Genomic DNA, 17,500 nt, shown 5'->3' on the forward strand with positions numbered 1-17,500 from the left:
AGTAATGGAAGTGTTCAGCATGGGAGGGAATGTGGAACTATTTCAAGCAGAAAGAGATGTAAACTGTGTATTCTGCTTTTTGAACAGTATAACAGAGGCCAACCCTTGCCCCCCTCCCAAACGCTTTCTCACCATTTTTAACTATATTTTACTTAAAACCACTAAAAAATTTCTTCAGCTGTTTGATCAACAACTTTCTCAATTCAAAAGTTCAGCTTCTTAAAAAAACCAGTATGTCTACCAGAACTGATTTATTCAATCTCAGGAAAGAACCAAGAAAGGAGAAGAAACACTGTATTTGCTACAGAACTTAACTTGTTATTTATTATGATCTTTTCCAAAATAAACTTTAAGATTCCTTAAATACATCCAGAATTAAGAGCATAGTAAGACTGTAACAAGTTTCAGTCGTACTGCAAGCTATTACTACTTCACACACTTACCTACCTTCTGATCCTGGTAAGGGTTGGGCTTTCCAGCATACCAGGTCAGGTATAGTAACAGGTTACAGTTATGAAGATGAAAACATACAACAGCTCTAGGACTGGTCTTTGTAACGTAAAGAGCAACTAACTTCACGGGGATAACAGATGTCATGTTGGAGGCTGATCTTATGACTTGTTTTGGAAATGACTTGCTCTCTTGAAGGCCATTCTTCACTGTTACTATCGTACAATATTGCAGTAGAAATGAGGTGCAGAATAAAATAGCATCCTGAGTGCTAATCCAGAGTCTTTTCGGAGTAAGATATATAGTACTCTTACTAATGCTATCCAGTGTCCTGTTACTATAGCAGGAGTGTTCCCACCGGAATAAATGAGATTACTGCCAAATACTGACTTCCACATGGAAGTACCGGCCTACCTAAGCCTGTTGGTACTGGTACAAAGTCCTTACACACATGCTTAAAATTTTTACTGAAAAATAAAAATCAGTAGTCTAAATCTACTCTTACATTAACATATTCAAATATAGAATAAAGTTTAGAAATTTTATAAAAGTCATCATATTTCAGAATTGTAACCTGATATACCTGTTTTATCCGTTAGTAAATAAACTAATCGTCCCAACTCTTCTGGTATGGTGCTAGTTCGAACAACTGTTCCAGGAATATTGTCATCTTTCATAATCATCCACCCATAGGCTGCCTTACCCATGTCCAAGTTCACACGTAAACTGCAAAGGAAATTTATACCATAATCAGTGTGAATAGTAGGCAAAGTGAAAGTTATAACCATAAAAATAAAACTAGAAGCTCTTTTTAGGATACCTGAAAAAAAAACCTTAAAACTATACGCAACAAAAATTTTGGAACAATGCTTTTTTTATGTGTTTGTAGAGTACATATCACATTAGAAATTCAGGCTCCATCAGACTTTTAGAAGCTACTGCAATACAAACAAATGCAATACCATGCCTTCTCCATGGACAGATTACAAGACTTTGTGGAGATTCTTGACAGAATTACATTACTACACTTATACAGATGAGATTATTATATACACTTTATCAACAAGACCAGATTGCTATTCAAGTCACAGTTTTTATCTGTTAAAAAAAAAAACCAAAACCAAAACCCCACCACCTACATTTTCTTTATGATGTGAAAGTACAAATATTTTTGTACCTCTTCAAGTCACTGTTTTTTCAAAAAACTATTTTTTCTTTAGGAAAGTACAACTATATTTGTCAACTTCTCTTTCCCACCACAACCAACCAACAATGCTGCTTGTCCTTCCCAAAATATAGTTACAGAGGCTCTCTACTGCAAAAAGAGAGTAGTGCCCAAGCAGTGAAACGTACCCTCATGTGATAACATGTGGGCTGCAGTTGCTACTGCCAGCAGCAATAAGGAACCTTTGGGTAGCTCTGTACTAGAAACTGTAATTTGCAGCAAGTTAAACATAGAAGTGCAAAATCAAAAGTATTTTTCTTCCAGTTCACTCGGTGTCTACATATTTTTTTTGTTAATATTTCCATGTCTACGTCATACAAGAATCAATTGCCCTTGCACCTTGTATTCCTATGTTATAATAAAAAAGTCTTCACTCATGCTGATCATAGATACCTTTAATCACAATGCTCGTCCCCCCAAATAAATGCTCCAACTCAAAACTCTATGCCACCTTGATCTAAAACTTTAACACGCTACTTTCCTTTAGCTATTCACCACGTTCGTGCTACCATGTCAGAGGAACAGTGACTAAGGAATAGGTACATGTTCATTGCTGTTGACTCTGCTCTAACAGAAATACTGAAAAAACAGCTAGGAAAGTGGCTACGTGGACTATTTGTAGCTAACTTGCCCAGGGCACAGGACTCAAAGTCCCAAGTTCAGTAGCAGGTTTACAGTAACATGACTCTTAAAACTCTTCAAACGTATCTATCAAGGTCAAAATACCGCTAATGCTCTTCAGACCTTTTTTAACAGTCCTGAAGTGCTGCTTTACAGCATAACCAAAACAGCAGCCACCAACAGTTTTTGTCTGTCCTCTTGCAATCACAGTGACAGATTGATTGTGAATTACCCGAGCTAACAGCGAAGGGAACAGTGAGTCACAAACTGCAATATCCCATAAAGAAGAGATGAATTTAACTAGAATTGTGAGAACATCTGAAATTTCAACACACACTGAGAAAATTCAGTTTATTCCACATCCCCTCTTTCCTTCCCCTTTGTACAGCAGAAGACAACACATGTTCCAGCACAAAAAGAAACAAGCCTTTTTCCCACAAGATACTTGACCATTCAAGATGGTCTTTTGCTCTTTACCTAGCTCTTATTTTCCCATTAAAATCATCAGCAGCAGGAAACTAGCCTTTTACCTGGTGATATACCCCAATTAGTTTTGCAGTATCATACCTAATTTCAGCTGCCTTCAGACACACAAATAAATGTAAAAAAAAAAAAAAATTAGGACAGACAACAGAGGAAGGACTCTACCAGATTCTTTTTATTGAAAATGCTACAGTATAACAAGGAGAAAAATACTGGAAGTCACTTGCCTCACACTGTTTAACTACAGTTTTATGCTGTCTTACTCAGTCCAGAGCGAGTACTGAGCAACCAGTATGATGTATATCCGTTAACTTGCAGAGTTAGAATATAAGAATCAATGTAACACACTTTACACTGAGATATGTATTAGTCAACAGAAGGAACAGCAAAAGATTTACTACTCTACGGGAAGACAACCTGCTAGTTAGCCTGCCAAGTACAAAGGATGCTGACTAGCTTGAGAAAAGAAACACGAGCACACTTACTTTATTTAAGAACAGCCAGGAGTAAGCAGAGTAAGTGAAGGATGAAAGCTGCTCATCACGCCACTTCAAAGAGGCATTTGGGCTATAAATAGTTTTTTTCTGCCTGGGCAACCGAGACAGGAATTCTGTGATAAAAGCTCTATTTAAGAGCTGCAATCTCAGGTACATGGCACACAGAGAGAAATCCACATGGCTGCTCTACCAGTGGAGACCTACAAAGTCATCCAGATAGCAAAAACTGTACTTCAGTAAGATTAAATCAGAAAAGTCTCTCAAAGCTGAAGTGCAGTTCCCATCTTCACTTGCATCTTTTATAAGAGTGTGTGTTACCCTGGTTTTGATGTTCTAAACACTCTCTACATGAATTTAATTATAATCTCACTTAAATATAATTTAAAGGTAAGAAAAAAAAAAAAAGACAGCTTCTCTTGCTGAGCGGTGAGGAGAAATCTGTATTTCAAAGCATCAAGGCATTTTAGGAAATACCCTAGCTTTCCAGCATGCACTACATGGAACAAAGTGTACCCCCTTTATGCTGATGGACGTAATAGAAAGCTGGCACCACTGGCCTCCAGAGAAATAACATCTCCCCAATGACTCCCCAAGACAGCTTTCTGGCACACAGAGAGATATTGAGTACATGCTTGAATTGTTAAGATGAGTAAGGAATTAAACAGGAATAAAATAATAATAATAAAAAAAACAATCAAAAAATGAAGGCTATCGATGCATTTTTAGTATTAATTCTAAAATTTGTACACTGTATCCTGCTCTGACTTCCTTCACTTAGAGCTTGTTGTCTTAGAGGAAAATTTTGTCTTTGAAATCATTGTAGCCATCACCTAGCACATTACGGACACTGTTGTTAACACTAAAAATGATGGAGGCCTGTTAATACTGAGTTTGCTTTCAAAACTAGAAGTCTCTCCAACAGAGCTTCACAGGAACAGATAGAAATACTTGACTGAAAAGTCCAAGAATTTTTACACAATAAAAGAAGGAGATACTAAGCTTACTCAACACCAAGCTATTGTAGTGCCTGACAATATTATCCTTTGTGGACTTTAAGAAACCTTGTTATAGAACCAAAAACATTTTAAATTCACCAGTTTTTAAATCCTTCTCAATTTCATCCAATTTTAGACTCCATACATATCATTTATTAATGCACAGAACAGCATCACATGTAGCATTAGCACATTGTTGCATCAGTAACACTAATTTTTAGCAAACCAATTAACATGCAATCTTCAGACACAGCATGTTAATATTGATTGCAGAGAACAGGCATATTTAGTGAACATAATAGTGTGAAGTTTCTTGTCTCTCAACATCAGCACTAGTTACCCTAGAGCAGGCAAACCTAAGGCAACTTTTATCCAACTTGGGGATTTATTCTACCAAGAGCCAGCATGGCATTTCTCTGCAATTCAGCTTCAGAACGAATCAACAACACATTTCAGAATCCACACTTCTTTTTACTACTAGTTAAAACCAGATACTTTTGCTTTTATTCCCTCAAAAACATCAGGAGTGTTTTAGGTTAAACAAATTAATATTTACAGGACTGCTGAACTTCATTTTCTCCCAAATTGTAATGACATTAGGTCCCTTTATAAAGATTTCTGATTTTGTTTTTTAGCCAAAATAGACACATTTGCCAATAAGCAAGGGCCTTCACTGAGAAAGTTTCAGACAAATACATTTAGAAACTCCAGAAACATTCTGCCTTTCACGACTCAGTGAAAAGCAATCAAGACGTAATGAAGTTAGCAAAGACAATTTTGTGAACAGTGATACTGTGCCTAATAAAACTCAAGTATGAATTTGAATCAAAATCGTATGATAGTTTTACTCGAGCTTTGGTGGGCAGGAAGAACTTCCCGAGAAGCTCTGTGTATAAGCAGAAGTTTCGCAGCAAAAACCAAAGCCCTGCCAAAATTCCAGATGCAGTATGAGCACCTGTAGTGGTATCCAATTTTTAAAATAAATGAAGTAATTGAGATGGTATCTTGTTAATTTTCAGGGCTTCTTTCTAAGTGAAATACTGAAAATCATATTTGGGTCATGTTAGTACCCAAAACTGTACCCAATCCCCTATGGCTATACCGCTTAACCTTCCTATATCCCTTACTCTTGAAACAGCCTTAAACTATACACAGATATACACCTTATTTACAATCTAGAAAACAATAGGGAGTAATTTTAACGTTACTGGTCAAGAAACAACCAAGAGTGTTTTAACTTCAACATGTCTGGAAAGTTAAATCTTCACAGAAAGTGATTTTTGGAGCCTGACAACTTCTATTAGCTGGCACTAAACAACTAAAAATAGAACAAAACAGAAGTTACTTCTTTTAAACACAATATTTCATCAAGAGCTAAATAAATAAAAAATCAGCCCATAGCTCATCCCTTTATTTTTGCCTAATTCCCCTCCTCCTGTATTTTATTTGGAGATGAAATTTCAATATAATACTCTTTTTGTGATTAGCTCACTATATACATTTTTATTTAGTTTTCTCTGCTATCTGTCTGATACTCCAAAGAAAAACCTCAGATCTGTGTTCTTGTTTGCTTCATAATTGGTCTTAGTAGTTCTCTTGGACTAATTTTTCTAAATTTTGTCTATTATGTAAGCATATAAAAGGAAATGAAAGAAGGTACACATAACGCTGTACATAAAACCCAGGCAATGAATGTAACTTTAAAAGAGAACTCAATCCCACACATTTGTGCTTAAATATGTGTGGCAAAAAAAATGCATATCAACCCTGTATTGCTATAGCGACTGTGGCACACGCGGTTTTTCAAGGGCCACATGCAACCTAGGTACAGCTAATTAGATGTTGTAACACAGGTAGAACTTAAAACCTCAGGAGGAAATCTGGGGAATAATTAATGAGAAAATTAATCTATGAATTTCTTACAGGCTGAAAACACAGTAGAGTCCAAAATACAAATAGAATGCATGTCAAACGAGCACCTTGGCACAAGAGATGTGGCATATGCAGTTCAGAATAACAATAATTGCTTCCTATTAAAAATGTTTCTTTGTTATCTTCACATTTATCAGGTCAGATGCCTTCTTTCATTAAGCCTCTTGCACAATGGCAACAATATTGACACCAGATGTCTAAGACAAATAATTTTTAAAACACGAATATTTTTAGTGTATTCCAGACAAATTTGGCATTACTTACTGTAATACTATTAGATTAAAACCAGAAAAAAAACTAGGAGCAAACAGGCAATGTTGCAAGGTTAGAAATGAAAAAGATCTACTGCAATACATCAGTTAAAAAAATGACTTCTTTTTTTAAAACTGGTTGTGCTTTCTCTATGTAGCGCGAATACCAGACATTGTAAGAAAAGCACAAAGCTAGCTCAGGCAGTAGTACGGCACCACACTGGGCAGCATAAGACTTACTCTTAGCATGAGAGGCACACACCATAGGCCCTGTTGCATGAAGAAGTCAAAATTAGTTTGTAAAATACCAAGCAGCTTCATATAGTATTTTTCAGTCTCTATATAGATTGCATTATATATCATGGTATGGTATAGAAGCATAATACACATTTATAAGGACTGCTTAAACTACTTTATGAGCAGCTCTTTAGCTCTTCCACCCTGAAAGCTTTGCATCATGTATCTAAAATATATTCTGCCTGTATATGTGAGACTACATATACTGATACTCTCACATCTACAGGTTATACAGATTAGAACTCCAACAGGGACAGCACAAACTACAATAGCTGCTCGCTGCTGTTATAGGCATTACAGTCCTGCATAGGCGTGAGTTCCCCGGATCTCAGGAATACACAGCAGCACACTGAATAAAACCTCCTTTTTCATATTTGTATGGTCTGGGATTTGATTGGCTATTAATGAATTTCAGATACAAGACTCCCTAGCAGTGTTTTCCTCACTGCCCACTGAAAACAGACTGACATAACCTGAATGACCTTCTTTAAATGCTCCTTAAAGACCCAGAAAAAAGCAGCCGGGAGCCAGGTAGTGCCCCAAAACTTTACCACTTAAGTGCAAGGCAGTTCCTTCCGAACGTTTGGGACAGCTTATTTTGGCAGAATGGCTCCGTGCTCAGGAGCCTTGGGGTGTCTGAAGGAAAGGATAAAAGACATTTCAGCTTCTGTGTACACCAAAACTAAAGGATCCTCCTAAAAAGACAGCTGATTAAGCCCCTGTCAAGCCAGCTTTAAACTGCTACTAAATATAAAGCCTGGACCATACATATTTTTACCAGATCCCCAGTCAATACCTTATCATTTTATGGTAAATCCTCTACGTTTCTTAACAGCTGGGCAGAAGCATGTACAGCTACAGGACTCACATGCCTGTGTACGCGAGGCAGTAATTTCGCTGAACACTGCCTGGCGAAGCCTAAATTATCTTGAAAAAAACCGCCACCCCAACTTTCTTGGCTACATTTTGGGCGGACGCAAACCAAAAAGAATCACAGTAATAGAGTCAAACTGGGTAACCAGGTACAAGATAGTATAACAATGACAAAGCTTTACCTCATCTTCCTCCGCCTGAGGTGCTGACTTTTCATTAGTGTGACTGGTTTTGCCCTCTGGCCTTTGTCACTCAGAAAATAAATAATCCAAAAAAACACAAGGTGTTCAACAAAAGGACCTTACTATTTAAAAAAAAAAAAAAAAGAAAAAAAAAAAAGAAAAGGAAACACCACAGGCCTAAGAACTTCCATGCTGGTATCACAAAGAGCAGCAGCATGGATATCTGAGGACACACGCTCCCCCAGCCTATGTGATAACTGCACTAGGTGACATAGTCAGGCAAGATCTCGTAAACTAATGGAGAATGTATTTCAATCAATGATTTTATTTAAAACAAGTAATGAAATGGTCTCAGTGACACTCGAGGAACCTATGGATAGCCATTAATGCATCTCAAACTGGCTAGAGCCAACTAGAAAAAAGCCTAAGAATACAGAGGAACATGGAAAAACTCAGAGAATGGGTGAGCATAATCCTAGAGAGATTTATTTTGGTTTGGATAGTCTGTCAAGTACTGCTTTCTATCCTCCTTTCCCAATAAATCTGAAGAAATTAAAATAGATTAACTTTGTAGGGAGACAGATTGCCTACAGAGGCTCCCTGGGCTATGCTTCCTCCAAAGGGGAAGAAGAAACGTCAATTAGAGAAGAGTCATTTTTTAAGGGTCAAACATTTCTCGGGGTATGGGGCTGTTCAAAACATTTTGTGCATAATAGTTCTAACTTACAAGCACTTAAGAGCTGGGCTAAGCTTTCAATGTTTGTTTACTACTACTTTTTCTCCATTTTGCTTGATTCCTTGTACACTACAGAATGTGTGCAATGTTGTGGGCTGGGATTTTTTTTTTGGGGGGTGGCAGGCATTGGTTGTTGGGGTAGTTTTTGTTTGGTTGTGTTGGGGTTTTTTTCTACAGTTGCTTTATGTTCATGCTTGTGAAGTCTTACATGCCCCATGGTTAATACCCTTCACACAGTGAAGCAACATTGATCTAGAGGAATATTGAGGATGCAGCTGAATCACAAGGAACTAGCTGGTCCCAGGGCAAAAAAAAAAAAGGTCCTCTTCCTATCAATTATAGGAGATACTGTGCAGAGATCAGTTAAACTCTGCTAACAGTTAGTTACCTCCTCCTGATGATCTTCACCAAACATGTTTGGCCATGGAAAATTATTTTTATTGCATACCTAGAATTTCCCTTGCCCTGCAAACCAAAATCCAAACAGAACTGCAAAAAAGCTCTGTATTTAGAAACTTCCTGAATTCTCTAAAACCATCAATCAACACATTTCATGCATGCATGAGTTCAGATATACTTTGCCTCTAACCAGTCAATCCTACTCTCCCATGCTCATTTCCTTTACCTGTGAAAAGTTCATTATTTCCCCCATACAGCTATTTTAAAAATAATGAGAGGACACAACACCTGGTGCTTCAGCATCATTAGTCTTGCAATTTTCATCTCCAAGAGTTCACACTCCAAATACAGCCTAAAGAATAAGTTATTTCCATACTTAACATCCAGAAGAGAGGAAGAGAAGTATAGTTATATTTGAACAGCGGCATGACTGGAGCTGTTTATTTTGCTGACAGTGTGGGAAGCGACCCTGTATACGAATGATCTGAGTTGAAGAAAACTTGGTATAGAAATAAGATAAACCTCTAGAGGAAAAAGCATTCTCTGATAGATTCCTATCTGATCTTCCATAGAGTAACTATATGGTCCATCTCAAAACTAAACCAATCACATTTTCTACTACTTCCACTTCGCCTATTATCTCCCACAAGCAATTGAAAAATGGGATTGGGTGTATCCTAGAAATTATTTTTGGAAAAGAACTATCCCACAAGTCCACTAAACAACTCTTAAGTTGAAAATGAGCTGCTCAATCAACATGTTTTTCAGTGGAGTATGTTGAACTGTCAATATAGAGTCAAATTTACTTACACCACCTATATGCTCTTAATCCTCTTGCATCTAGTAACAAAGATATATCTGTCCTTTAACCATTTTAATAAGTTTTGGCTTAGTATGTTTATTATGGAAGAACACGGTGACTGACAAGTGATCCTTTATGCTCTTAGCTCATTTTTCCTTTCCCCTACATGTCTTTGATGATTAAGTGCGTCTTTCAGCAATACGCAGACTTTACTTATCACTTGAATGCAGCACTTTTTGCCTCTTCACACGGATAAGTTACTTAATACTCAGTAACTGTGTGGGTACGGGGCAAATGACGACATGACCTGAACAGCAGCATCATACAAGCAGTAAGGGAGTTATGACAACAACAGTGTTTAGAAATCACAACATTGAAATATGAATGTGTAAATAAAAAACAAGAGCTAGTTAAAGGAAGTGGAAACTGTTCTAAGATGACTAGTTTCTACAATGAGGTCTCCTCAACTCCCCAGGGGATTTGCTGGAAGCTTCTCCTTCAACTTCCCAACAGAATCAGTCACTCTTGCAACACAAAAATAGTATGAAAATACAGGTCCTTTAAGTTATAAAACCTTAAGAGAGATACTTCCTGAGTATCAAATTGCTCAAATAAGATAGTTTCCTTCACATAGACACGTACTTAAAAAATGTGAACACAGTAACACATAAATCATGTAAGCTTAGATTAAAATACCTAATGAAATCCTTTTTTTTTTTTTTTTAATACTACATGAATTTAAATATTGTGTTCAAACCTGAGGAGATAGGTCTTAAACCTGTCTACAGTTTAGTTGCTGCTAACTCTGCAGCTAGCCACTGGGCTTACTGAATGATGTATCTCAAACTGAAGAGTTTCAGAGAGCATCTAAAATTAACAATCGCCTTAATCTAAACACTGGGTATTTTAACAGGAGAGAATATTTCCATTTTGTAAAGGAAATACCCACTCAGGGGAAAAAAAAAAAAATTCATTTCAGAGTCAGTGTTCTCACTTCTGTGTCCACAGAAGACTTGATTACACACATGGGTATTATTTCCTGTTCCAGTTTATCTGCAATTTGAATATACAGTACTCATGCTTAATGAATTAATTAATTCAGGGCAAGTCTCTACTTGGTTACACATGTTAAAAGTCCTCTCATTGTAAAAGTGCACCTACATTATTCAGCCAATTTAAATTAATCATTGTTGTAGTAAAAGGTCTGTATTTTAACCAGAGAAATGGAACCTTTTCAGTATTTAAGCATTAAAAATAAAATTCCAAAATATACCTAACAGTTCATTTAAATGCACGTTTCCTAAAACCACATTCTCAGATATACCAAGATTGTATCCTTATTAATAAATTTATGCTAGTAAAGGATTAGATATCCTGATTACTCCAGCAAGATTAACATTATACAAAAAAATACAACAGTATTGTTTTCTGTACAGTGATCCTTCAAGAATCAGCAGATTTGTTGGCACCTTCTCCTTCAGCTTCCTGATAAGATCAATTTCCTTCTCAATGAGAAGCAAGTATAAATTTCAAGAAAGCCACATTCAGTGAAATTAGACATCTGTGTTTTTCTTTCAGTCTTATACATACCTGATCGGGATGATATAGGAAAACAGGAGGAGGAACCGGAAAAGGTTGCGATACCATGGGCCTACAAATCCTTGCAAGGTTACCATAACAACTGATAGTGCAACTAAAGCCAAAAACAGGGCTTTGGTCAGTTGATTCAGCTCCAGATCCAGCAAGCCAACCTAGAGGAAGAAGTATAAATCAAGTTAGTCATTAGTTTTTCTTCAACTGACACTTTGCAGTGCAAACAATCAGGTATTATTGGCTTTTTTTATTCCTACCTATTAAAAATCCAAGCACTTGTAACAATTAACTGCATTTTGATAACCGAATTGATTATTGTTCCTATGCTGGCATGCAAGAGATGGTCCGTGGTTACAGGACAGTAACAAGTCCCGGAACCAGTGCGAACTGTCCCAGCCAGTTTGGAATGCCTTTACATCTCACACGTCTCTCCCCCATCCCCTGATCCAGGACAGGAACAGAGGAGGGCCAGGAGAAAAGGCAATTAAAGATCAACAAATGAGCAGGAACGCTTTCCTTCTGTCACGCATGCAGCAAAAATGCTGGCGCTGTATATTTGTAGGGTAGCTACTGCTCGTTTACTGCTAGAAGATCAAAAACCTGGTAGATTCAAGAATCGACGGACAAACGTGACCGAGCTACCTTCTCATTCACAAAACTAGTGTACCGTAACTTGTAACTGTACTCCAAAGGGGTCTGTAAATCTGACCTAATTTCATAGAAATAATTTTTAATTGTATGAAGCTTTCAGTTATTTTAACATAATAATAAACAACAACAATCAAGTAGAATATCCATTTTCCAACCAAAATAGCAAAACAGAGCTTCAACTTTTCCTGAGTAAAAAGGTATTTGATTTAGAACCATTTTAGCAAAAACACCGAGAGGCTCTCTTTCATCTACTGTTTCTCATGAAAAAAATATTTTTAAGCTATGTAACTAAGACTCTCACCATTTCAATAATGTATGCTGTAAGCTAAGTATATATACTCCGCTTTTTGGGATGCTCTTGCAGTCAGTAAAATATGTGGGAAAATTATGTCAGGAAGAGTTTCCTAGGCCCCATCACAGATGCCCCTTTTATCTCCAAGTCTTGCCAGTAAGACCAGTAAAACATAACACTTCCTTAGATAACAAACAGTCTGCAAAAGAACCACTTTAAATATAGTTCTTCAAAATTCCAGCAATCTTGCTTACACATGGGCTGTCCCTTCCCTAGAGAACCAGGCAGCTGAAGACCACAGCGGCTGATTTATCAGCTGCATTTAAAAAGCAGCACAACGAGGACAAATATCTTGCAATTTCCGCTGCTTCAACTACTACATAGTTTATGCTTGAATTATTGAGAAAAATAGGTTTTTGGATTAAAATGAAGAAAAATTAAGCCAGGGAAGTAGAGCATGTTTCAAAGCCCAGATCTTTTTGCGTTGACAAAGGCAGCCTAAGTTTCAGGCCTCGCTGAGGATCAGATGAAGTCATTATTCATTCAGTCAGGGAAAAAAGACTCAATTACCTCAACCTAAAGATGCTATCAATGAATGCAAAGTGCATATTTTACTCTATTCATCCAAATCCCATTAAAAAGTGAAAGGAATGATTTAATCTGGCCTTCTAGAGTTGGTCTTTTTTTGTAATAAAATAAAGAATCACTGTCTTGCAATATGCATAACCACTACCTCACACTTTTTTTTCCTGCATCATGGTAGTGAAAGCCTATCTCTCCCCTCAGCTCCCCCCTCTGCCCTCTGTAAAAACCCCACCCCAGAATAGAAATGAATAAAGAGCTTCTTTGGAAAGAATGCCACTTTTTGGACAGAAACATTAAATTTAGTCCACTGCACACCGATACGTAGCTAATTCAAAGCATTAATACCTTTCTAATTGATGAAGACAGATGTGAATTTAAGTTTGGAATCCAACCAAAATGTGTTTGGAGAGATATTAAGAGAATAAAAAAGTCGATGATGAAAAATTTTCACACAGTAAATCTCTTGCTCAAGAACATTTGGTTTGTTACTAATAATGTCATCCTTTTTAATGTAGATCATACTATTGGCCGTAGTCAATTTTAATATTTTAATTTCCTATAGCCAAGTGAAGGCAATTGCAAAAGCCTACTTACGGCACACAAAGAAACTAAGTTTTAATAGAAATGCATTCTCCATTTCTCAAAAATTAGTTACTATAAAGTACTGAAATACACTTAATTAGTTTAATTCTGTGCCTTTCCACTTAAGCAACTTCTGCACTCAAACTAATGAAACACTGCTGACTTATCCAGACACATTTCATGTAGAAATTCAGCAATATTCTCTAGAATTCATCTGAATATTGAAAAAGTGGGTAAACTTAATTTTAACTACATTGTGATTTTATCAAAGCATTTGTAAAATATACCATCTTAAGAAAATGATTCCTTTCCTTTTGAAAATAATCATACCCTGAATAATTATGACAATATAGGAAATAGATGACTTAAGAATTGAAGTAATTTTCCACATTTATTGCTATTTCCCATATCAGAAAACCAAATTTTCTTCTACTTGTCATAATATTTGTTCTATTTGAAACAACTGTGTTAACAAAATTAAACACACCACTGGAAATTTTATTCTCCAAGGGGAAATTTGTACATAATGTCTAAGACAACCACAATAGTTTTGCAAAGGGGCTGCTCTACGATAATGAACACAATAATTGCCTGTATAATCTAAAATGCTACTAATGGCAACAACTGCAAATCCATTTAGCTCCTCTTTAATTTATGCACGAAGTTTTAAATAGCTAATGGTTCTCAGTAAAATAATGGCTTATACCATCAGTAAAAAGTATGGCATTGTCTACCTGCACCAAAAAAAGCCTATAAGTTTTTAGAATAGTTTGGTTTTGAATGAGGGAATGATTAAAAGTCTAAACCGCACATTTTGGACCACAAGGTATAAGTCATTATCTTATAAGAAAAATCTTAATTAGCAAAAGTTGAAAGCAACGAAAAAACCCAAAACTTTTCTGACTACTGAAGTCAAACACGAACAGCAATATTGCTATTGCTGCCCTAAATGCTTAACTTTTGGGAAAGGTTATCCTCTGAAACTATTATTGTAGTAATAGAACAATTCCTCTAATATTATAAAAAGTGTATTACTTGGAAAGTGAGAAAATATTTTTATGCTGGAATATTTAGATGCAAAATTCTATAATTACATGTTGCACAATGGTAAAGATTTCTCAAAATAGTCCAGTGCAGTCATTTTTTATTCAATTACAGTTTAAAGTGCATTAGAAATAACAGGCCTTTAAGGGTGCTACTTTAATATTGCTGAAGTATCTTAGGAGATACTTCCCCCTGCCACCAAATTCGTCCACAAAGGTAATTATATTTCAGTAATCAGTCCAGTTCTGCACTGACAAACACCATATTGACGACAATGAAATTTCATGGTATGTATGTTTGAGATAGACTTTGGCTTTAATTTGCATCACAAGCATAAAAATTTTCTTTCCTATTCTTAATCCATGCTCTGAACTTAACTTTATTAAACCTCGAATACTAGTCAATTATTCACGTTTTCATTAATTCTAGTCTAAACCTAGACGTAAGCAGCTATGCAAAGAGTAAGGTAAGTATTTAAAATTACTAAAATTCTAATAATATAGCTTTCTTCTTTGGGCTGACAAAAGCAAGACTGCCTAAGAAAAATGATTCATGACATTTCATAATTTACAAAAAAATAATTTTTCTATAGACTACTATATACAGTTAGCTGCATATATCTGTAACCCTATGGCTTTCTTCAATAATCTGTTAAACCTTTCCTACAGTCCCTAGGAATAATAGATTATTAATCTGTGTTTAAAGACTAAATAGACACATCATTATCTGTTTACCTTAATCTTTGACACTAAAACCATGTACAGCAACTTCAGAATCTGTAATTGTTTCTTCTTTGTTAGATCTCCTAATTTTAAGGTTATTCCTACGATTCAAATTCTTGACTGCTCGGCAATCCAGATAACCACATTAAGCTAATATAACCACGAATCAAAACAAGTAAAGCAAGTGAATTCAAGTTTAGGAAGCATCTTTCCTTAATTCACTGTACTCAAGTAAAGGTCTGACAAATACATTTCTCTACAAGCCTGTCTTGATTAACAAAAACCCCACCATATCTTGCATACAGTATGTTACACTTTTTAATCAATATCTTACTCATTCTTTTAAGCAGTTGATTCAAAGGTAGCAAAAGCAAAGAAAACACTGAAATATATAAAGTGACCATTTTGTAAAAAGTCACCTCTCTGCTTTCTCAGATCCATTTTCAAACAGCCCAATCACTTGTTCAGCTGCAAGCGCAACAATGACAAACCTTGAAAACATTTTCTGAAGCACTAAAAACCTATTACAAGTTTTATTCATTTTAGAATTAGAGCAATAATTGGGGGGGTGGGAGGGGTTCTACTTAGTAAAAATGAAATAAAGTTTAGTTATTTAGTCCACACCAGTGGAGTTATACAAAAGTAATAACCAGAAAATAGTCCATTTGATTCCGATAACTTTTTCTGTATTTCCTTTGGCAAAAAAAGTATGCATCCTTCCTGCTAGCTTTAATGCAACCCAACATCACTTTGAACAAAACGAAGTATTTGGCATTATGTTAACGTTGCAGGTTTATGGAACTGAATTACATCTATTCTACACTAATTTCAAGAAACATTTTTAGATATTTAGCATTAATTGTATCCCCAGAGAAACAAATTACAATTACTGTTCTGTATTCTTACAAAACCCAGCCATATCCAACAGACAAGCATTTAAAAGAATAGAAATATTTTAAAACCTCAAAAAGAAATACACGGTTATCATCCAAAGGAAGAAGAGTAAGCTGCAAGTAGATAATGTTGGGTTTTTTTTAATGTTTTGATGCATGTTCAAAAACAGAGGCTTAAACACTGTTAAAAGCAAAATAAGTTTATTACATTTTGAAATTACCCTTCTGACTTGCCTGTTTTTACTTCAACAGGCTATTCATAACTGCATAATATCTATGTTTGAAATAACCTAATCACTTTAGAAACAAAATTCCCTTTTGTAGCTAGTAATATCTATAATGCTAAAAGAAAACGAAGACTCAAACCTTTCTTTCTCTGCCCCCTTTATATGTCCATTTTATATTGTTGCCTTTCCAGACTCAACATCATCTGAGTTTGGATACTCAGAATGAAACTTGAAAGTCCTCTCCACGTTTTTAGAGGTGCTTAGCCCTCTCTAATTCAGTCTACTAAAATAAAAACTGTAAGTGAGCTATATCCACAACTGTACTGAAATAGTGGACTCAGTTGCTTGAAGTAAGGCACTCATTTTGACAAACACTAACCACGGATTTCATAACCTTAAGTGTGTCATCTTTTTCATTTGTGTCCTGATTTATCCTAACGCCAATGCTTTATTCTATCTGTAATAAAACATCACATTTCAAAAGATCAACATGAGAGAGATTGAAGGTGACCCATTCTTAACGCCCAGTTGACCGCATCTGCTTCTCATTAACACTTTCGCAGTTTGCTCGACTATCCCAACGTCTCTAAATATTCTTCAACCTGATGTAAAGACAGATTCTAAAAAGAGACATCTAACAAGGAAGCCAAATCTTTGATACTTGCCTCTACCTTATTTCAGTATTTGGCTGTAATTTGACTGAAGGCTGAGAAGGAGAGCGGTGGCAGTGAAAGACCTGCCATGTCCAGTTTGGGCAGCAGAGGGTGCTCCAGATTGGCACTAGCTCCTCTTTTCTACAGCTCTCTGTCCGGAATGCAGCCCCCAGCACTGTACCTTCCCAGGTCGCTTATTTCCCTCCTTTCGTTTGAAAAGTTCAGAATTATTCGAAGGGCTTTAACAATTCAGATTGTGTACCGAAACTACTACATTTCCTTCTTAGCAAAAAGTTACCCTTCGTATACCTTTATACAGTCACTGGCTTGCGCCTTAAGGTGCCCGTAGTCAGATGCTGTGCAACCTACGTTCTCTGACTTTGCTACGTATTTGTCACACAGAAGAATGATACAAACGTGCACAGAGCATATTAAGAAACTGAAAAGGTTAATGGCTCCTTAAACTCTGGCATCCATATAGGGATTGTGCTGTATTAGTTACATACCCTCCTCCT

At 36.2% G+C, this 17,500-nt stretch overlaps 1 protein-coding gene across 2 annotated transcripts in view; it reads right to left on the reverse strand.

Moving 5' to 3' along the window:
• Window positions 1–17,500, reverse strand: part of ATP9B (ATPase, class II, type 9B) — a 152,294-nt gene that overhangs the window by 42,351 nt on the left and 92,443 nt on the right. For both annotated transcript variants that reach the window (XM_010577071.1, XM_010577063.1), the window contains exons 11-12: window positions 11,334–11,494; window positions 1,034–1,176 (exon numbers count right to left, since the gene is read on the reverse strand). In XM_010577071.1, the coding sequence (XP_010575373.1) occupies window positions 1,034–1,176; window positions 11,334–11,494 (304 nt within the window). The remainder of the gene's footprint in view (window positions 1–1,033; window positions 1,177–11,333; window positions 11,495–17,500) is intronic.

This window comes from Haliaeetus leucocephalus, unplaced genomic scaffold, assembly GCF_000737465.1.
Source record: "Haliaeetus leucocephalus isolate CR32 unplaced genomic scaffold, Haliaeetus_leucocephalus-4.0 Scaffold41, whole genome shotgun sequence".
Lineage (NCBI taxonomy): Eukaryota > Metazoa > Chordata > Aves > Accipitriformes > Accipitridae > Haliaeetus > Haliaeetus leucocephalus.